Source organism: Anabas testudineus, chromosome 6 (assembly GCF_900324465.2).
Source record: "Anabas testudineus chromosome 6, fAnaTes1.2, whole genome shotgun sequence".
Classification (NCBI taxonomy): Eukaryota; Metazoa; Chordata; class Actinopteri; order Anabantiformes; family Anabantidae; genus Anabas; species Anabas testudineus.
In genome coordinates, this window is record NC_046615.1 from 2,614,579 (window position 1) to 2,636,995 (window position 22,417).

The following is a 22,417-nucleotide window of genomic DNA, read 5'->3' on the forward strand; positions in this document are numbered from 1 at the left end:
TATGCATGTTGTTCTCTGTTTCTCCACTCTGTAGTGACGTAATGACATTAGTTAAGGACATTTTTTAAAAATGACATTAGTTTTAGTTTTTTGTTGTTGTTTTGGGGTTTTTGTTTGTTTGTTTTTTGTGGGTTAGGGCTGTTTGGAACACCAATGACCTACACTCTGTATTGTCACTGAATGCCTCACAACATGATGCATTGGAGTTCCAACTTCTGGAAACCAAGAATGTGGACGTCTGTGCAGCAGTTTCAGTTAGTTTTTTTGTCTGGGATCTTTTAAGGTGAGGTAAAGGGAGCAGGAGAAGTTGTTTGCTTGCAGAGTGCAGTGAGCAAGAGGGATCGTAGACCAGGATGAGGGAGTTCAGGTAAGTGGTGCTGTGTTCACCACATTGTAGGCAATGGTCAGGGTTTATCTGATGCGAGCAGCTACAGTACGCCAGTGCAAACCTCCAACATCACCACAGAACATCTCGGATCACCTGCCCCTGCCACAACCCCACCGTACTGTCACTGTACTTCCAGGTCTATCTCTGCCAGAGCAACTTGGAGTTTTGAAGCCAGAAATTCACTTGTGAATATATGTTTAATTCTGTACATGTTTCTTTTTAACCGATATAAAGTTAATTATTACACAATAAAATAACATGTCATGCTGTGTACATTCATTAGAGCCAGTGAATTACAACCACAAGTATCTGTTCCTTCACCTACCTCAGCTTACATTATAGCAAAGTGAAAACCCAATAATAAACATGACTTTATTTTTTATTAAATTTATTGTTAGATGTCAAAGTCAAAGTGTAGAGTTATTGATCTTACTTAGTGTGAGATGGACTACATTGAAAAAAAAAGTACAAACCTCACTTTTAATTAGCTGTAATCACTGCAACCAAAGAGACTGAACTGATATTCAATGAAGGTGCATGAAAAAGGTAATAAAACCCTGCGGTCACCAAAACTCTCTTTGTGTTGTCCTTGGGTTTGTATAATGAAATGTGGCTGAGGAACTCCCTCCACAAGTAACAAACCAGATAGTGAGCTTTGAGTGGAGCGTCAATGGGCTGTTAAACATTTCCACAGCAAACTTACAGTAGAATAACAAGAGTCATATCACCAATAACAGAAAGATGCAGGTGACTGTTCTCACAGAATGTCACCACAGAACATCTCTCCACAGATTTGATGAGAGTGCTATTATCCATGTCAAAGAATATTGTCAAAAATGAAGGTGAAGATGATTATAAACAAATAAAAAAAACATCTTGCTAATGTGGGATGCATTATTGTTTGTATTTCTCAGTCTTGCTGTATACTGGAAAAGAAAAAGAGATACAAAAAATAATAATGCTGTCTTTAACTCTTAAATATGAAATGTGCCTGTATAAAGAGTGGCTGACAGAGACAATATCCAGGATGCATTTCAGGGGCTGAGAGGTATTCTTTTTAACTGCAGGAGCGATCACACTTCTACATAACATAGAACTCTGGTATACAGACTAAATACACTTTGATTAATTGCTTTCTCTATTGTTAGTGTTAGCTGCAAAAGTGGAACCCAGGAAATCTGTGACAGTGCTCCTCACATCGATTAAAAAAGTGTCCAAAACATAGCTTTAAGTGAATTCTGTAGAGATTTTCATCTGTGAAGCCGTTCCAGGAAACTGTCCTTTCTTCCATAATTGTTTACTTTGTGAGAACCGAGATCCAGAAACTTTCTGTACAACCTCTCATTCCTGACACTTCAATCCCACAGGCTTATGTAACACAGCAGCAACATCCGCACTCGAGTGTATTTTTAGACTTTAAGAGTTAAAAAATATACAGTGATTCAAGAAAAGGAAAGCGGGGACCTTGTAGAGCACAGGCCGACGAGCTCCCAGGGGACGTCATGTGTCTGACTCGATGCTGGGAGCAAGATGTAGGGGTCAAATGCTAGTTCTCACAGGAAACAGAAGGAAGTGGTGTTTGTGTTCACATACTGTAACTCAGCTTCTCTAACAACAATGGCCAAACTTTGTTTACACTAATCAAATTACGGATGGACTGATGTGGATATTATAGATCAGCCTTGATGCTTCTTGAGCTCAAAAAGAAACAAACCTCAGCAATCAAACAGACATAGTTGTTGTATCATCTGACAATATGGTAAACCGTTTGGCTATTAAGGAATAAGTGAGGAACAAATCGAATGATCTGATAATTTAACAAATCTGTGCAATCTAATATAATAAATGCATCATATTAATATAATTTTCTAATGCGTTACCACCCTGTTTACATAAATGTGTGTATATATACACATACACATTATTTCTTTTATTCGTACAGTACATATCTGTATATGTGTAAAGTAAAGTCTTACTTACTTTTCACATTAACCCTCTCTTAAAAAATACGTTTCTACATTGCAATTGTTTTGTATGGAATTTCTTTGCAACCAGATATTGTTTTATATTAACATAATGATGATATGTTCTTAAGCTACTTAAATGCAATTACAGTGACACTGGCCATGTCAGTGAAATGTTCCCAGAAATTGATTTTCTTTCTCTTCAAGGAGAAGTGCAAAGCTAAATCAGGGGAGACCTCTTTTAATACACTGTAAACTGCAGTATATCTAACCTTTTGTCTCTCTATCTCTTGTCTAAATTACTTTTCTATGTCTTTTTGGTTTTTTTCAATAGTTTTTTATAGGTTTTGCAGGAAAAGTGAACTAAAGTGGAGGAGAATCAATTGAGAGCTTTTCTTTTTGCTTGAATGAGCAGTTCTGGACTCTGGACATACTTTATCTAAACCATCAGAACAGTCTGTTTTTTTTTATGCTTAATTGACAACAAGTATAATTCTTGCTTTATTTTAAGCACAACACCTCAGATTATCAAACACTCCTCTAATTTTAGTTTACTTTTTTCTACTTTTAGCCCGGATTGTTTAGTGGTACAAGAGGACACGATGAAAGATAAGTGGTACATTTTCATCTCCCTGGTCCACTGCAGTCAAACCGTGAAGGAGAGATATGTCTCCAAACATACTGGAGTATCCCAGAAGCTAAAATGGTAAAGTGTATATCATATAACAATGAATAAAAGACAAAGCAGTGATGCAATGCTTTCTGTGCTAAGAGCTTTCCTTTCATCTGTGGAGCAGCCTTGCAGAACGCTACTGAAAGAGGTTCGTACAGCAACACACTCAGCTCAGCGTGTACTTGAGTGGAGAGCAGTGATAGAGTCCTATAAATCCCAGGGTCAGTGGTTCAATTTCTGGTTCCTCATGGCTACAAGATGAGACACCAAAACCCTGTAGTATTGCTGACATGTACTGTTTGGCAGCTGTCCATCAACAGTTTCCCCATGGGGATTATTAAAGTATGTCATTCTCATTATGATGTGTTGTGTACCACTTGTGAACTTGTTTATAGTTCTTCCAAGCTGCTCTACTCCATGGCAGAGTTAGTTTAGTTGTGTCAAGATTTTAAAAGGGAACATTTAAGCTCAAGTTTTATTTATTATGTAGTACCTCTGAAAACCTTGGAAGTACATTTTCAGCATGTAATATAAACATAAATAGCATTTTTTTTATTATAACATAAGAAATACAAATAGCATGATATGAATCATAGGTCTAGATGTAGATTTTTACACTCTGACTTGTACTTTTCTATGTATTTCCTATAAAATCATTGTCCCTCCATTGTCTAGTCAGTGGCCAGGTAAATAGTCTTGTGAAACCATAAATTGAACAAACTGATCAGCAAAGCTGGCTCTGTGCTGGAGACTGGTTTTGAGCCCTGACGCATTCATGGAGAATCTCTGCATCCTCAGTCCTCTCTATGACCTGCTGATGAAACAGGAGAGAACTTACAGGAAGACGTTTCTTAGGCTCCACATGATAGGAAGGCATTCCTGATGTCTGCCATCACCCTACGTGTCAGGAGAGTGGTCTCCTCTAACAGAAAAGTTTTTCCTTGTCACATCACCAAACTAACAAGCAGGTGATATTTTGTCCCCAGCTCTGCACCTCTGACACATCACTGACATTAAGTCAGGGATCACAAGGCTGGCATACACATCAGAATTGAGCATTAGCTCAGTTCAGTGGTGTAGTGTTGACGATAACATACTATCAGCACTGAACAATTTTAACACCACACACGACAGTCCTCCCTACAAACATCTATTAGCCACTCGACAAAACCATTTGCTGCTCTTGACACCATTAAAATTCTTGGCACACTTCTTAGGGTTTTCTGCAGCCCTTGTCATCAAGCTCTGAGCTGTTAGAGGCTCCACACCACTTATTTGTAAGTACTTGGACTAAGGAGATGACTGCTCAAACATCCTGAGAAAGAGCTGAGCTATAAAACCGAGCACACCATTGCACATGGTGCTACTATGTTTACAAACACCAAAAGGATTAGAAGCATCAAGTCATAATGGAGCTACAGACGATACCGAATGTTTTGATTCCAAATCTAGAGGGACACCTTAAATGTAACCGGCGCAGCTATTGCGATCGTTACGGTAGTTAATTAGCGGACGCGAGAACGCATTGGCCAATTGAATGCGAGTTAAGCCATCCCATGTGACTTCACTTAGCCAATCGATTCTGTGGATCACAGGCGGTAAAATTAGCGACTCAACAGTAGATGAGAGAAAGTTCGAGAGAGGAGAGAGACAGACGACAGAGAGGAGAGAGACAGACGACAGAGAGGAGAGAGACAGACGACAGAGAGGAGAGAGAGACAGACGACAGAGAGGAGAGAGACAGACGACAGAGAGGAGAGAGACAGACGACAGAGAGGAGAGAGAGACAGACGACAGAGAGGAGAGAGACAGACGACAGAGAGGAGAGAGACAGACGACAGAGAGGAGAGAGACAGACGACAGAGAGGAGAGAGACAGACGACAGAGAGGAGAGAGAGACAGACGACAGAGAGGAGAGAGACAGACGACAGAGAGGAGAGAGATACAGAGAGGAGAGAGACAGACGACAGAGAGGAGAGAGACAGACGACAGAGAGGAGAGAGATACAGAGAGGAGAGAGACAGACGACAGAGAGGAGAGAGACAGACGACAGAGAGGAGAGAGACAGACGACAGAGAGGAGAGAGATACAGAGAGGAGAGAGACAGACGACAGAGAGGAGAGAGACAGACGACAGAGAGGAGAGAGATACAGAGAGGAGAGAGACAGACGACAGAGAGGAGAGAGAGACAGACGACAGAGAGGGAGAGAGACAGACGACAGAGAGGAGAGATACAGACGACAGAGGAGAGAGAGACAGACGACAGAGAGGAGAGAGAGACAGACGACAGAGAGGAGAGAGATACAGACGACAGAGAGGAGAGAGACAGACGACAGAGAGGAGAGAGACAGACGACAGAGAGGAGAGAGAGACAGACGACAGAGAGGAGAGAGACAGACGACAGAGAGGAGAGAGACAGACGACAGAGAGGAGAGATACAGACGACAGAGAGGAGAGAGACAGACGACAGAGAGGAGAGAGATACAGACGAAAGAGAGGTGAGAGAGACAGACGACAGAGAGGAGAGAGACAGACGACAGAGAGGAGAGAGATACAGACGAAAGAGAGGAGAGAGAGACAGACGACAGAGAGGAGAGAGACAGACGACAGAGAGGAGAGAGACAGACGACAGAGAGGAGAGATACAGACGAAAGAGAGGAGAGACACAGACGACAGAGAGTTTTTAATCCAGAATGGACAGACTCCTTTTTGTTCATATTACCACTGAACTAAACCAGTTTGTCCGATACGATCAGAAACTGTGACTCTTATGAAAAGTACCTATGTCAAACAACATTATGAGACAAAACACAAAGGGTTTTGAACACACATATCCACTGAAATCTGAAGTGTGATCACAGAAAGTTTCTAGTCTCAGAGCCCAGTATGACCAGTCCACCAGGATCTTGAGTACTGTAGCTGTATTATACCTGTATATAATACAGCTGCATATATAGATACAGGTATAATACAGCTACAGTATATGTGAGATCTATTATGACTTGATGCTATCTTAGCTTGTTATACAGTTATGAAGGCCAACTGCATCTGCTAATGTATTTATTTATTTATATACAATTCAATCTGTGTAATCTAAAAACTACAGTGGCCCGCTGTGCTCAAAAAGGCGGCGGCGATAACTTGACGTCTTCTTCTGTCCATTTACTTAATTAGCTCGACAGCGCATTAGTCTCACACGTTATCAGCATCGCCCTCATCATCACATTTAGCAGCCCATAATACCAGAGCTGCTGACGGCTGTGCAGCATGGATCTGCCTACACGGAGGATTATCTGCAGGCTCACCGACCGACGCACTCGTCAAACGCGGGCGTCTGCTGACAGTGTGCGGCCGCGCGCTGCCATTACAACAGCAGCGCGCAGTAAACAACAGACGTCACTTCCGCTTTCAGGGTTGACAGCAAAACAACAGAAGCAGGAGAAATTAAAATACACAGCGAAGAAACATTTGTGGGGGAAGAAAAACCACACAGGATGAAGGTAAGAGCTGGCTTTTAGGTTTGTTTTTTGTTTTAGTCTCTTACGAGGTTCAACTGGAGATGCTCTGCTGATATTCAGCATTCATTGACGCTGTAGCCAATAAACACAACAGCGTTTTATCTAGGTGAAGTCACAAATGTCCGTTTCGTGCGTCTGCGTGTCTGACACGTTCAATTCAGCTTCAGAGAGAACAGACGCTCTGCGGGCTCCACACCGCGGCTGTAGGCTTTGTTAATACGTTAACCTTACGTTAGCGAAGCCAAACAACAGAGACAGTCAGAGACGCTAACCCAGAGCGCACTGTGCTGCCAAATAACTGCGTGTGTGCGGAGCCGAGCCGCCGACACCGTACACTGTGTTCAGTGACGTGACGTGACGCTGACACGGACAGCTCATCAGGCTTGGAGGAGGACAACACAGGAACATTAGGCTTGATTGGAAGTCTGGTGCACACACGTTTGCTTGCTGTAATTATTGGACCTTTAAGATATCCCTCCAAAAGATCCTTCCCAAATAAATGCTAGGGGACGAACCCCGCAATCTTACATCTGTGTTAAACATATTTAAATTTGTTATATTGAAGACAATAAAATGCTTGAGACTGGTGCCACTGCTGCAAACGGTGTCACAGGTGTCACCAACACTTTGCTATGTCAGAGTAGCATGCAACATTGAATACTAGATGCCTGGTTGTGTTGGACATGCTTTTGGGCACTGCATATCTTCTATTTTCTATTGGATCTATTGTTGTTAAGCTACAAACAACTACAAACATTAATACAATTCTTTTATGTATCTTGTACATCCATATGCTTAGATAGTAATTTTGTTTTTTATAGCTCATCCATTCATTCTCCTGTTGCCGATCACCATCTATAATTATATGCTGTCTTCCAGGTGCTGACTTCACAGCAGGAGGGGGTGGAGGAGGGCAGCTCGTGTCCCGCCGACTCCAATGATCACCACGACTGTGAGGACAGTGAAGTGGAGGAAGTCCCCCCCTATCTCCAGGAGGAACACGTACATGGTGAGGAACTATATCTACGGACCCTCCTTTCGCTTTCAGCCCCCATGCTGAGGGGTGCAGTATTTCTTTGAGGAAGATGAGAGGTGTGAACTGTTACATACGTTAATTGCTGCGCTTGTGTCAACAGATGGAGCATTGTGCTCATGCAAGCCATGTTAGTTTCTGGGTGTTTTGTGCCGTTCACTGTAGGGCTGCACAGTTAACTGTTTTTAGATTGCAATCTTGATTCATACACCTGTACGTTCTAATTCTTCTTACTCACATGACAGTAATTGTCATATGTTTCTATTAGGAGGGAGATTCACTGCCTCAAACCAGCACCAGAAACACTTCCTTTTTCTCCGAAACAGTAATTAACATTGACAGAATAGCATTATAACATGTGACTAAATGTGACATTTGCCATCAGTGACTAAAGACAAATTTGTATTTGATTGCTTTTTTGGAAGTTGTAGTCACCATTAATCAGCAGAAGTGACTGTGCTCATTCATTTGAAGCCACATATTGGTGCTTCTTTTTCCTTCTGACAGTCCTGAAAAGTGTGCTGTGCAATCAGACCTGTTATTGTATTGACAAGTGACCTTGAAAGTGGATATGCGCTACAGAACTAGTTTTAACTTATTTTACCCATTTCAGTAATGATCATATTGTTTGTTCTGTACTATAAAGATAACTTGTAATTCAAAAATTTAAATGAATAAACAGAGAATGCAGTTTTTGGTATGACCTCTATCAAGAATTTTATAGTTTGATTATTATCACATTATCATACACAATAATAGTTCATATAATCCACAGTAACTTGGAGGCAAGGACAATATGAATAAAAAGCATCAACCAAGGAAAACAACTTTTTATTTGTAGGGAAATTAGTTAAAAATGAGACAAACACTTTGTGAGCAGGTTGAGTCGGGCTAGGACCCAATAGCAGCCAATCTCACCCGTTCATCTCACCCCCCTTCAAAAACAAGAGATGGAGAGAGAGAGAGAAAATTTTATATGAAGAGAGGTTAACACATTAAAAATACACACTTCTTCTTTTCTAAACCCCCTCAGTCTGGCTTCTCTGACTTTATCTCTGAAATATCTGACACGTGCTGTCCCTCCGATGTACTCATTCCTGATCCTGTCCATCCTCGTCACTCCCAAAAAGAACCTCACCATCTTCAGCTCTGCTACCTCCAGCTCTGCCTCCTGTCTATACTTCAGTGCCACTGTTTCTAAGTCGTACACCAACAACACCTTTCCTTTCATTCTGCTGATACTCTTATCACACACTTGTCTTATCTGATACTTTTCTCCACCCGTTCCATCCTGCTTGCTCACGCCTCTTCAGCTCTTTTCCACACTCTCCGTTGCTCATTGACCCTCCGTACTTAAAGTCCTGCACATTCTTTATCTCTGCTCCCTGTAACTTCACACACACACATTTATTCTCTCTTACTGCGGCTGACCTTCATTCCTCGGCTTTCCAGAGCACACCTCCACCTCCCTAGATTTTCCTCCCCCTGCTCACTGCTCTCACCACAGATCACATTGTCATCTGCAAACATCATAGTCCATGATGATTCCTGTTTAACTTCATTTGTCAGTCTGTCCATCACCAGAGCAAACAAGAGGCTCAGAGCTGATCCTTGATGCACCTCCACCTCCACCTTGTATTCTACTGTCACACCTACAGCTCACCTCACCACTGTCTTACAGCTCTCATACATGTCCTGTACTACTCTAACACACTTCTCTGCCTCTCCAGACTTCCTCATAAAATACCACAGCTCCTCTCTCGGCACCCTGTCATACGCTTTCTCTAGATCTATGAAGACACACTGCAACTCCCTTTGCCCATCTCTGTACATTAGTATCTCTGTTTTTAATCAGCATTAAAATACACAACACTGCAATTATCAATATATGCACATAAATACGCTGTCAACAGAATTAAAAGCTACTGTGCTGGTAAAATTTGCCAGATTGCTAAAATTTCTGCAGACTGCCTCACAGCAAGAAGGATCTGGGTTTGAATCCACAGGTCGCCAGGGTGCCTTTCTGTGCGGAGTTTGCATGTTCTCACTATTTTGGCGTGGGTCCTCTCCAGGTACTCCAGCTTTCTCCCACCATCCAAAGACATGCACGTTAGGCTAATTGGTTACTCTAAATTGACCATAGTTGTGAATGTGAGTGTGAATATGTCTCTCTCTTTATGTCAGCCCTGTGATAGACTGGCAACCTGTCCAGGGTGTACCCTGCCGTGTCTTTGTAAAGAGGACAAGTCAGTCTGGCATTGAAGAGATAAATGTATCCAGTCCATTCATGTTGAGCTTTGCCAGTCTGCAAACTGGATCCAAGTAAGATTCTGCTCCAGACTTGTTTTTAAAAATATTTCTCTAACCCCAAGTGCAAGTTTTTTTAGGCAAATGAGGCAACTCTGTGTATGCACACAAGTGCCAAGTAAGGGTAAACACTAGGGCACCCATGTGGCCACCCACATATTTTTATGTGAGCGGCCATAAGGACAAATTACCATCAAGGCTTGGTTATTTTGTGCTGTCGATCTTGTGTTATACCTCTGTGTAGAGTACATTCACATAGCCCCTTTCAAACATACATTATTTTATGTTGATCTAATTTAACATGTTGGACTACTGTCTGTGTCTCTAAATCTGTCTCTGTATCTCTGTCCTCAGACACAGAGAAGGACCACCCCAGGCCAGACGGGGGAGTCATATGGAGAGTGGGCGGTGGCTTGTTCAGCATGACACGAAACGTTGTTGGTGCAACCCTAGGGGGTGTTGCCTGGGTAGGAACTAAAAGTTTTGAGCTCACCAAAACAGCTGTGACCAGTGTGCCGGCAGCCAGTGCAGGATTGGTCAAAGGGAGCGTCTCCATGGTTACAGGAGGTGTCGGAGCAGTGGGATCTGTGGTGGCAAGTAAAGTCACACCAAGAAAGAAGGACAAAGCTGACTGATGAACAGTGGACTCTGTGTGTGTGTGTGTGTGTGGTGTATGTGTGTGTGTGTGTTTGTGAGTAATGCAAACGAGCAAAATACCTCGAAAGCTAAGAATGGATTTATCATTATTCTTCTAATCAAGTGTATTCACTCATGCAGCTACAAAGCTACAAAAGCAACTAGAAGTCAGTCAGATTGTCACTAGAGATGTACTTCTACAAGAGGTACAGGCATCAAAGGTGCAACGTGCACACAGTGCACAGTGGGAGGTTAAAAAAGGTTTAACTTTAGGAGGAGCATCCAATGAAATTATGACACAATATAAATAAGAGGCGGAAAACTATTACAGTCAGACCTCTGGAATGTCAACGGCACATAATACGTCCTTTATAAAGTTATACGTTATGCATAAATACGCGGTTTCAAACACATATTAATGTGTTAACACACTAAATCAGATCATGACAACATTTTTAGGAATTTTGTATGACATTTGGGATGACGTGTTACTGTATTTCCCGAGATGGGTGTACAAATACTCCATGTATTGTACTGTATGTTACTGTGGAATCTGAGCACAGCTTAGTTTGTATTAGTTTGTTTCTAATATCTCTTATGTGGTCAGTCCTGAAGCTGTAGTTTACATTTGGAATCGGTTTTATCAGTGTCAGTATTTTAGTTTATATATCAAGAATTTTGTTGAATGGGGAAAACAGTTCCAGTTCACGTTCCCTCTTTTACAGTGAAGTTCTGATAGGAATCATTTCAGCTATTCGGCTGTAGTTTTAACTTGTACTGAGGCTACATTAGCCAACATACATCAGCATAACTCTATTAATGAAACAAAACATGTTTCAGTGGATATTGGGAGAATAAAAAATGAAAATGATACAGAGCACGATATAGAAAAAGAGAGTAGAAATAGACAAGACAGGGTTTTATTTATTTATTCCAGCCCAGACAGTAAGTATTTGTACAGTTCCACATTTATTGTTCTTCAGACTCTGTGCTGGACAGCCTACTTCATTAACCTTTAGTCTTTATTCTAAATGTGCTAAATGTTTCTGCAGGGTCTCAGCTGACCAAAATTGTGGTTTGGAGTTGAAGCGTAACTTTATGGAGGGTAGAAATACAGAAATCTAAATACAAAAATAAAACAATAGTAATAAATGTATACAAATTGAAATAAATTGACAAGTAAATAAATGCAACATTAATAAAAGTGAGTATATTTTTACAATGTAATACATATACATTTATATGTGTCTACTTCTTTTAATATACATTTCAACATGTATTTATTGCTGTTTGTCTGTCGGTCCTAACCTCAGTCTAAAGCTGGATTGATCTACTGTGGGACTAATGTTAATTTCTCAATGAGAGCTCAGTCCTCTCTCTTCTATCTATGTGGCTTGACATCACAGAACCTTTGGATTTTTGCAGTGGTTCTGCTTTAGACTGGGGTCAGGATAATTGGGACCGCCTACCTAATTAGCATATAGACACATATAACTAGAAATAATTGTTGAAATTTAAAAATAAATTAATTAAGTGGACAAGAAAAGTATAAACAAATGTAGATGTATTACATTGTGGAAATACTGTATATTAATCACATTTATTTATGCATTTATTTTGACACATTTATTATTTAATTTATTTTTTTGCTTTTACTGAAGTCATTTTTCTTCCTCCAAATAGCTTCATCTGCATTCATTCATTAATTGCGCTTGACTTGTGCAGTGAAATCAATAAACTGGAAGATAGTCACAAAAAAGATGAGATTTGCAAATTATCACAAATAATTTAATAATTTGATGGTGGTTAAAGCAGATTAGCATAAACAAGAGTAAGGTTAGTGAGATTAAATTACAATATAGTGTGAAAATATCACTTTAAGCAACGATCATCAAGTCATTTTGCCAAATGCATGTTATGCAAGTGACTATTTCTGCATAATCAAGCTCCTTGCACAGGTGTATGCATGCACAAAAAGTGCACATCACTCACCAAGAAAAATGTCTCTAACTGAAAATGGAGACTAAGCACTTGACTTAAAGGGCGGTTTCCTCTCATTAAAACTCTACTGTTTGGCATCCCTGACACTACTGCAGAAATGCAGAAGTAAGCTAATAGGCAATGTCTTTAGTTTGATAGGTCACTATGATAGATCTTTCTATCCATCATTTTACAATGCGGATTATTTATCACAGCCGCACATTTTTCATTGCATAAATGTACTTGAAGTTTTCTTTTTTTAAATGTTCTGTATTTTTATGTTTCTTAAGGACCTTTAGTTGATATTAGTGCCTCTTACTTGTGTGTATTTTAGCATTGTATGTCTTCAGCATTGTCTTTGCAGCCTGTTTCACAACATTTACTCTGCTTTTATGTTCTTACATGGAAATCACATAATTTTTGCACAATCTCATTTCACAAATGTTACAATCACATTCAGTCAGTTTTCTGCTGCAAATGTAATGAAATGGACTTCACACTAGAAAAGGGCAGAGTAAGCTGTATGATACATTATACTGAGCCCGAGGAAGGTGACAGTTATAATGTTAACCATGGCACATTCACTGATGCTTGGAATTCATAAGGTAATAAGCTAGAGAATGAGATCTGCTTGTTTAGGATAGAAAATCATTTTTCTCTTTTACGGTTTTAAGGTGCCCAATAAAACAGCAATAACACAGTTATGTCAAGGCACAGTGTGAGTGTACGAATAGAAATGGACTTTTAAAACATTTTTTTGGGGATCAAACCAGAGCAGTAATGTTTCTTCACAGGTCTATGATTTTCTTGACAAACAATAGTGTATACAATAACCACAACAGCTTCATTATCTCACAGAATGTCCATACTGGAAATCTGGGATTGTTTTGGAGTCTGCACAGAGTGCCCCATTCTGAAAAATGCTCAATGCAACTTCCATAAAATAGAGGTTATAAAAACATACGTGTAGATAAATAACTTGTCCTTTATGATGTGACTGTGTAAAGACCAAATCAATTTTCATTAGTCTAATATTTATATTTGCACTGTTGCTTTGAAGCTACATTTCCATAAGCAACAAAAGACTACAGTTTGCTGCATGTCAGACAATAGGCTATTGCTCTTTCCTTCATGTTACTTTTAGCCTGCTCCTTTTCACCTTCCTCCCCTTTCTGATAGTTTTAAATCTGAATCCTCTGTTACTATGGCAGTTTTCAGACTAAGCAATTTTGTGTATTATAGAATTATTTTTGCAAACAGGATGAGGCTGTATTCTGTAAAATAAAAACAGCAGTGTTTTCTCTCAATTAATGTCATGCCAGTTTTTTCCTACGTCACCAAATCACAAATTTGTCTCAAAGGGCTGCGTTATCTGCACAGCATACAACACCTGCTATCTGACTTCTGATAGACAGATTGATGAGGGTAAAGTACCCTGAAAGGACGAAAAGTCACAGATTGCAAAGCTATATAAAGATAATGAGCTGGGAGGGCAACAAGTAATCTCCACTTTGAAAATCAGGATGTCAACAGCCACGACAGAGCAATCTCAGGAAAAGAGAAGCCCAAATGAAAAGAGAGAACAAGGAGGAAAAAAGGGGAGAAAGACAGAGAGGGGTGCACATACACACGTAGCTTTGAGATCATAGGACATATTTGAATTGGAAGGACATATTGTACATATATATAGGACATATATTCTATTAGACTAAATAGATTCATGGAGGAAGGACTAAAAGAAATGACTAAATTAAAGGTTAGGTTCAAAAGTTTTCTTTATTTAGGTTACAGAGGCATAATAGACCTAGCAGCCAGATGACTGCTTTTTGATTCTAGAGTAGCAGTGCTTTGAGAGCAGAGCGCATGAGTGGAGTATAAGGTTAAAAGACCCAACGGGTATTAAAGATCATGTTTCAATTTCATCAGAAACACTTTAAATCATAAAACTGGGTATCATCAGCATAATAGTGTTAGAGCAAATAATTCTGTGAGAGTGTAGAATTTGGTTAAAGGGAAAAAGCAAAAGGGCCAAGAACAGAACCCTAGGGAGCTTTGTATTTCACATTAAAACATTAAAACAGTAGGTTAAATGGTAGGTTGAAGGCTGCTAAGAGCTAGTTTCTAAATTTGTCTGAACCAAACCATCTTACTGCAGATGTAACTGGAGATGTAGTGCTAATGTAAAGGGCTCAAACAAGTATCTATGTGTGATTTACACTGTTAGATTCACGAGATTCTTTTCAAACATTCAAACATGGTAAAGCTTATCACCGTCTCTTTAAAACCCATTAAAATGGACCAAAAATAGTCAAAAATTAAAACAAGCTGTAATTTCACTGGAGGCAGCTGTGTGGGATATATTTTAGACTTCCAGTAGAAAGAAATAGATTGGTAATTCAATACTGAGACATAAAAAACAACTAAGTGGTCAGTCTCCTTTGACTCAAATGAACAGACTCTAAGCACGAAAGTCATCATAGAATATGATTATGACCTAATTACTGCACCAGTATTTCATACTGAACTATAATGAATGTAAGGTCAATAGTCTCTGGAGACTACCAGTAGATGAACTGGAACCTATACCAATAAAACTTAAATTAAAAGCAGAAAAGTTTTAGTTTAAGTACTTGATGAGTAAATGTATGTACGACCACCCTACAAATATTACTTCAGCTAGAAGAACTGACAATGATTATAGGCTTGGAATTAAGTTTAATTTCCTGCTTTGATTGAGATTAGGCAGAAGAAACAAAAAGACTTGATGAAGTCCTGAATGACTTATGCTCACTAGAAAAAACATAAGATGCTCATTTCAATTTGTTGTGTTTACTCTAACATAGTTGGACAAAACACATTCATGACCACATTCTCTTTGAATTTGAATTTGTGAACCTAAACGTACTGTTATTAAAAAATATAAAGAGTTCTGCAATCTAGTTTTTCTATGTTTGGGAAAAATAAATATGCCACTATCCTGTTCCATCCCTGTTCTAAACTACAATGTACACAATTTACAATATAATGTGATTGGTATCACTGAGAGTTATAGGCTATGGATGAGATGCATTTGTTATCACCACCCTGGAAAAAACTACTAGAAAATAATTTCATACTTAAACCAAGTCCTGCTGCCACTGAACAACATTTTAAGATAAACATAACCTGCATGACTGAGAGTCTGCACAGACGTTGCTATAACATAAAAACCATCTGGTTTTAAAGATTCCCTACAAAGAGAAACTGATAAAAAAAAATGTAATAACACACCATCATACGTGTCTGTCGAAAACCTCATAGGTTGAAATATTAAATGATTTAAACTACAGTATGAATGTACATATATCTAAACATGATTAACTTTAGGTTGGGTCGCCCTATGTCTTCTGTTTAAAGGGCAACAGTGCTGAAACTGAGGTAGCTCATTGGCCAGAAGGTAACTAGATGAAGAAGAAATGAGAAACTGCTGAGCCTCCTCATGTGCTCAAGTAGCATTGATGCCAATGAAGCTTATTAGAGATCGTTTTAAAGAACTTGGACTTTTAAGCAAACTGATGCACCCCTGACACAGAGGAGATCCACAGTGGTCAAAGAAGCTTTGACTGTATTGTTTCTACATTAAGACTGTCCTTTCCTACTGGTTACTCAAACCACATTAGAATTACTATGTAGTATACTGTATATGACATCACTTATTTTAAAAAAATGGGAGGAACGTCCTGTCCTCCACCAAAGAGTGTGAGAGGTTCCTCAGTTCTCTGGGATGAAACACTGTCTTGTATCCAAGGAGCTCCAGCAGTGGCTGGCAGGCGGTCTGAGTATAAACCACCATATCGAAAGAAAGCTTCACCCTCCAGTTCTCCGCGTTGGCCGCAGAGTCCCGAACTGTGGTGAACTTCTGTCGTGATGACAGATCACTGCTGCCACGGGTGTTGTTGATGATCCAGTCCTCCACACTGTGATCCAGAACCAGACCCAGGAAACTGTAGAGCTCCCTTGTCTTCTGAAGAGGAAACCTGGCCAAATCTTCGTACCTGACCGAGGCAGGGAAGGGACATTAGACAAGGACTATTTAGCAATTTGTGACTACAGTATGTAAGGTGTAGGCAACAAAAACTACTGCACAAGGTGAGAGCTGTGAACTCTCCACACATTCCTGGGCTGTAGGAGGATAAACACTGTATGTGTATTAATAACATCTCTGATTTTCTCACCTGAGTAGCATGTACCTCCCTCGGAGCCAGTCAGGTCTGGCCAGGCCCGTGGAAACAGACCTGAGGAAGTCCTCACAGACTGTGTTGATCTGTCCCAGGTCCAGGTTGTGGGGTCGACGTCCAGTTGCTCTCCAGAGACGCCAAAGGCGGTAGGTGTCTCGGAATGTCTCAATACGAGATGCAAGGATCCCGCGTGGATCTCGAACAAGCTGCACCACCTGATGGTGATGATGATGATGAAAGAATGAAATATTGACGGGTTTTATTTGCCATTACCAATAGCTATTGCTTGTGAGGTTTGTGTCCGAGCACTGATATCAAGTTTAGATCAGATTGTGTCTCTCAAAAAGAGAAATAGCTAAACACAGAAACACTTAGTCTAGTGTCTAGTTTCATATTTTGTTAGTCATATCATATAGACATTTTTAGATTGAAAGGGTCAACACATTGTCTAGTACATTTCCAACCTACTATCACAACGGTACTTTGCTGTAAACTTCAGACAGACATATTTCCTACAGGTGAACAATGGCTGCAGTTTCCTTTGGAGAGATAACCCAGAAGTATAAATATCTGCTTATCATATTTAATGTAAAAAAAAAAGCTTGTGTCTGTCTTTTATATACGGCACATGCACATGATGCTCAGGTTGTCAGGTCAATCCAGTCAACACTTACATAATACTGTCTATCACATCAGGGCAAGTGTAATAAAGGCTACTGTGAGCCTGCATTGGCTGTATTGCAGTACGTGTGCACATGTCCGAACATGTGTTTGGAGTATCTCTGAGCGTCTGCAGTCATTGTCACTACATGTTCAGTCAATACCACTTTAGCAATGCATCGATTGCTCATCTAAACTTCCATCATCTGGTCTACCATGTTCTCAGCAAGTGAAAAGCCACTAAACACAGTCTCCTGACTCAGTGGAACCAAACTGACCTGTCAATACAATAACAAATCACATCGCATCTAGATATCATTTATGAACACATGCCCTGGTCCAGACGTCTGTATTAATTGGTGGAAACTTTAAATGAAGATGTAGAAGAAGCTTAATTTGAGTTAACAATATTTTCATACTACAGTTAAACTCAATTTTTTTCTAATGTACTGATGGATAATGTCGTTTTGACAGTATGTGACATAAAAAGCAGTTTTCAAAAATGTATATAAAGAAAACTATCTCAGAATTGAGAACAGGATGAATGCAGCCAAACACAGAAAGTAAATGTGCTCCAGAATGAGACCCAGGTGGCGGTTCACCTTTCAGTATAGTCATGATCCAAAGCATATGTAGGCAAAACAATGCTGCAGTGGCTTCCAGTTTCTTACTGACCTTCACTGGTCCAATTAAAACCCAGACTTAAACTTGTGAGAAGCTAAAACTGTTAACGCTTGCTAAGGTCCAAGTGAACCTCTGCATATTTGTATTGTTCTGTTCCAGCCAGCCTTTTCTGATCTTCTTTAAACAGAGACAACTCTTCATTTAGGACCACTTCCCATTAACCTTCTTTGGAACTGGTTTTCATAAGGACTGATGTTGTAATTGTTGTACGTTTTGTTTCTATTAAGGTTTATTGTTTTGTTTTGGAACCAGCTCCAAGTTCCAGCTCTACATTTAAGACTAGACCTAAAACTTTCCTTTTTTTATAAAGCTTATAGTTAGGGATGGATCGGGTGAGGTAGTTGTGTTTCCTCCTCTTCGTCTCTCTCTCTCTCTCTCTCTCTCTCTGTACTCCTCTGAAAGTATCCACAGCCCTGGAGCTGTATGTCTCCAGAGTTACTGGTCCTACCAACCTGCCCAGTGTTTTTGCTGTTTGTTTTTTTTGTTTGTTGTTTGTTTTTTTCTGTTCTGTTCTCTCTCATCTCTTTACACTGTCCCCAACCGGTCGAGGCAGATGGCTGCCCACCCTGAGCCTGGTTCTGCTGGACATTTCTTCCTCTAAAGGGGTTTTCATCCTCTCCACTGTCGTCTACTGCTGCTCAAGTGGGATTGTTGGTTTTTTTGTATAATTCTCTATACAGTTTTATTTTGTAAGGTCTTGAACATTAAACACTGTAACGTGTTTTGAGATGACTTCTGTTGTGATTTGGTGCTATACAATTAACATTGGAATGAATTGAAATTATAAGTCGCTTTGAATAAAGGATAACTAAATGTCTAAATGTATTTCTTTACCTTCAGGTTGAGTCTTGGATCCTCAATCAACGCTCTGAGGTCAGTAATTTGGGGGATCCGGACTGTTTTTATAGCTGCGTGGCGTTTTGCTCTGCATACATCAGCAGCCAGCGATACATTGAGTGGTCCACACCTCTTCACACACTCCCCCTCATCAGACAATACCAGACTCTGTTCCTCTGGACCCAGAGAAGCCTCACATACAGGGTGGGAGCACAGAGACTGACCTAAAGACAGGACCCAAACAAAAACAATAAACTGTAAGACAACAACAGTGCAGTGCAATTAAAGTACTCCTGTAGTGTCTTTATGAGAACAGAATTGAGAACACGTGGACACAGTGATGACAAGTGTCTCTTACTAGCTCCACGTCTGAACAGCTTGTCAGTGGAGTGGTTAGCAGGACGAGGTCGGATGTAGCTCTCCAGGCTGTTGAGGTGACAGTGGTACAAAGACCTCAGCAGGTCTCTGGCTGCTCCCAGCATTACCCTTCTCTCAGCCAAGTTCCGACTTTGCGCCAGCCGAGGAAGCAGCGCCAACTGAACGTGATACAGAGGCTCAAACAGGTAGAAGACCTGGGATATGAAAAATAATATCAATGACAAAATATGAAAGCTACAATGTATTCCCACACATAAACTTTGTAATGGAATTTTTAAAGTGCAATCAATAACATTTTTGTGCCTCTGCAGACAAAATAGCCCACATATTTCATTGGGTGTCACTGCTGGAGGCCAGTCACTACTGTAAGTGCCTCAGTGGCTCCTGAGCTGACTAACAGGTAGTGTGGCCCCAGGTCTACTGAGCTTTTAGCTGTGATGATTCAGAATTATGTCTATTACGTCCTCGTAGCCCCTTCCGCACTGACTTTCATTATGCAACATGTAACACGGTTCTGGATGATTTCTAGAGGAAGTCAAACGTCACACAGTTCTGTGCAGAAATGCCACAGAGTTCTCTGGGCCTGAGCTCATGTCAGACGAGCTGTGGGACAGTGGATTCTGTGGTAAGATCAATCCTCATCTCAGCTTGTTTTTGGGGAAAAATGGATGTCAAGTTGTCCATGCCAAAGCATGGAAAAGATCATCCAGCTTTAGAAGGACGTTTCGTTGTGTTTTCAATCAGCACAATGCTAACATACCTGCCACAGGGCTTTCTAATGACCAGCTAGTTTTTAAATTGAAATAAATAAACCTGCATTAGCAAACACAACGTGTTATTTGCTGATGACTTCAGAAAACAAAACTGCTGTTTCCAGCTGTGATAGTCCTTACAACATTTTCAATGCTGATTTTCTTTCAAAAAGCATTTCTAGGTGACCTCAAACTTTTGAACGCCGGTGTATAAATGATAGTATGGTATACTAATTACCAGCAACCTAGTTTACAGTGGCTATGCTTTACAGGCAATCTACACTGCATTGAAGTTAATTTGACCAAACTGACCCTCAACAAGTGTTCCAGTGGTCCCCACTGTTTATTTTAGGTTATAAGTTCATTTAATTGTGTGTGTGAGGGGTCACTCTGTTGCTTGATTTTACCTCTGCCTTGCACCTAAGATGACCTTCATAGATAATGTTGGCTGAATTGATCTGATAGTTGACTTGAAACATGTGGATAACGTGTCCGTATTACATTCTAACCTCTGGATGCTGATTGAACAGCTGACCCACGAACGAGGATCCGCTCCGTGTGGTGGCCAGAATGAGGATGTGGGTTCTCTTGCTGGCGGTAAAGGAGGGTGAAGGGGGAGTGTGGGAGACCATCTCGTCGCAGCCTTGATCTGAGCCCTCAAGCGGCTGCTGGCCCAGTCGTGTCAAATCTTTGAAGCTGCAGTTGACAGCAGAGACCGTGGTTGCCAGGCCCACAGAGCACAGCAGGCTTAAAGGCTTGGTGGAGAAGGTGCGGATGGCCGTGTACTGGATGGCTATGGAGGCTAACGCGAGCAGCACCACGGATTTCCAAGAACACTGCATGATGGCTGGACTGATGCATCAGGAATCTGCAGCACTGTCTGCCAGACAGTGGGACAGAGACAGGAGTACATAAGGAGGATGGGGACACAATGAGATACGATTAGAATCGTTGTCTTTTGTTGAATCTTTTGAAGAACATCACGGAGCCTTTTGGTGAAAGATCTACATCTTTAGTCAGATTGTGTCTCACATTACTCCAATAACTCTTTACTCTCAGGCTGTGTTGATGATGATATGTTTCAAATCTAATAATCCTCGTTTGAATTTCTTTATTTACTGCAGGGTAGCTTGTAAACGTCAGTCCAGGGATCAATGAAGTCTTAAGATTACAAAAAAACACTAGTAACTGTAGTTAATGGTTAAATATGTAGTGGAGCAAAATGGAGAATATTTGGATTTGAATCAAAGTATGAAGTAACAGAAACTGGAAATACTCAAGAAAACCTGTCATGGTATTCATACAGTGCTTTTAAATACACTATCAGTGGTACTTTACACAACTGATGACATTTTCAACACAAAGCAGCACTGATGGATCTTTTGAGGTAAATAGCAAAGTATTTTCATTAATGACATACGTTGTAATATTTGTCTTAAGTACTAATTTTAGAAAAACTCCAAAGCTCATTGAATGTGTCTTAGTAAACAAATGAGTGATGTAGTGGAACTAAATGTTATGATCTACACGAGTCAAATAAATGAATTGATTAGATCAGATTACACTAATTAATAGATACATGATAAGAATAGCTTTTCTTTCTGCCGCCTGACGTGAAGTCTAGCTTCCAGATAAATCTATCTATTATCTATCTATCCATCTATCCATCATCTAGCCATCTTCGAATGTTCGTCCTCGCGCCGTCTCCTCCCGTCTGCTCCTCCTGCTTGAGGGTGTCCTCTCGGCCGGAAACGCCTCGCTTTCCTCCACTTACCTCTCATCTCATCTCATCAGCAGCAGGAGGTGGAGGAGGTGGAGGAGGAGGAGGTGAGCAGGCGGTGACGAACACACGATGAGGCCGCCGTGTGGCTCCGCCGCCGGGGCAAACACCAACCTGCGGCCGCCTGAGCTGCACAAAGGGAGGCTGAGGACATGACGCCGCGGACAGGAGACGATCCAAATCCAGATAGAGCCGTGGACTGGAAACCAGGGGGGGAGATGCTGCGGCGGCGGACAGGCGCATGCCCCTCAACAGGCTGCTGGGCTGGTTCGTGACAGACGTGAACGGCACAAGTCTCTCTGTCTCTCTCTGTCTCTCTCTCTCTCTCTCTGTCTCTCTCTCTCTCTCTCTCTCTCTCTCTCTCTCTCTCTCTCTCTCTCTCTCTGTCTCTCTCTCTCTCTCTGTCTGTCTCTCTCTCTCTCTGTCTCTCTCTCTCTCTCTCTCTGTCTCTCTCTCTCTCTCTCTCTCTCTCTCTCTCTCTCTCTCTGTCTCTCTCTCTCTGTCTCTCTCTGTCTCTCTCTCTCTCTCTGTCTCTCTCTCTCTCTCTCTCTCTCTCTGTCTCCACGCTGCATCCTCACCCCGATCCCCCTCCACACCACCACCCCCTCCT

At 40.8% G+C, this 22,417-nt stretch overlaps 2 protein-coding genes across 2 annotated transcripts; one reads left to right on the forward strand and one right to left on the reverse strand.

The window, feature by feature from the left end:
* Positions 1–6,433: 6,433 nt before the first annotated feature.
* zgc:101566 (transmembrane protein 263) lies at positions 6,434–13,799 on the forward strand. Its single transcript, XM_026365261.1, has 3 exons — positions 6,434–6,525; positions 7,423–7,552; positions 10,238–13,799. Exons 1-3 carry the CDS (start codon positions 6,520–6,522, stop codon positions 10,516–10,518), a joined length of 417 nt encoding a protein of 138 aa, XP_026221046.1. The 5' UTR covers positions 6,434–6,519; the 3' UTR covers positions 10,519–13,799.
* Positions 13,800–16,196: 2,397 nt separating this feature from the next.
* LOC113165605 (carbohydrate sulfotransferase 1-like) lies at positions 16,197–21,990 on the reverse strand. Its single transcript, XM_026365258.1, has 6 exons — positions 21,922–21,990; positions 20,537–20,907; positions 19,256–19,469; positions 18,895–19,121; positions 16,714–16,931; positions 16,197–16,533 (listed from the first exon to the last, which is right to left on the reverse strand). Exons 2-6 carry the CDS (start codon positions 20,867–20,869, stop codon positions 16,197–16,199), a joined length of 1,329 nt encoding a protein of 442 aa, XP_026221043.1. The 5' UTR covers positions 20,870–20,907; positions 21,922–21,990.
* Positions 21,991–22,417: the final 427 nt, after the last annotated feature.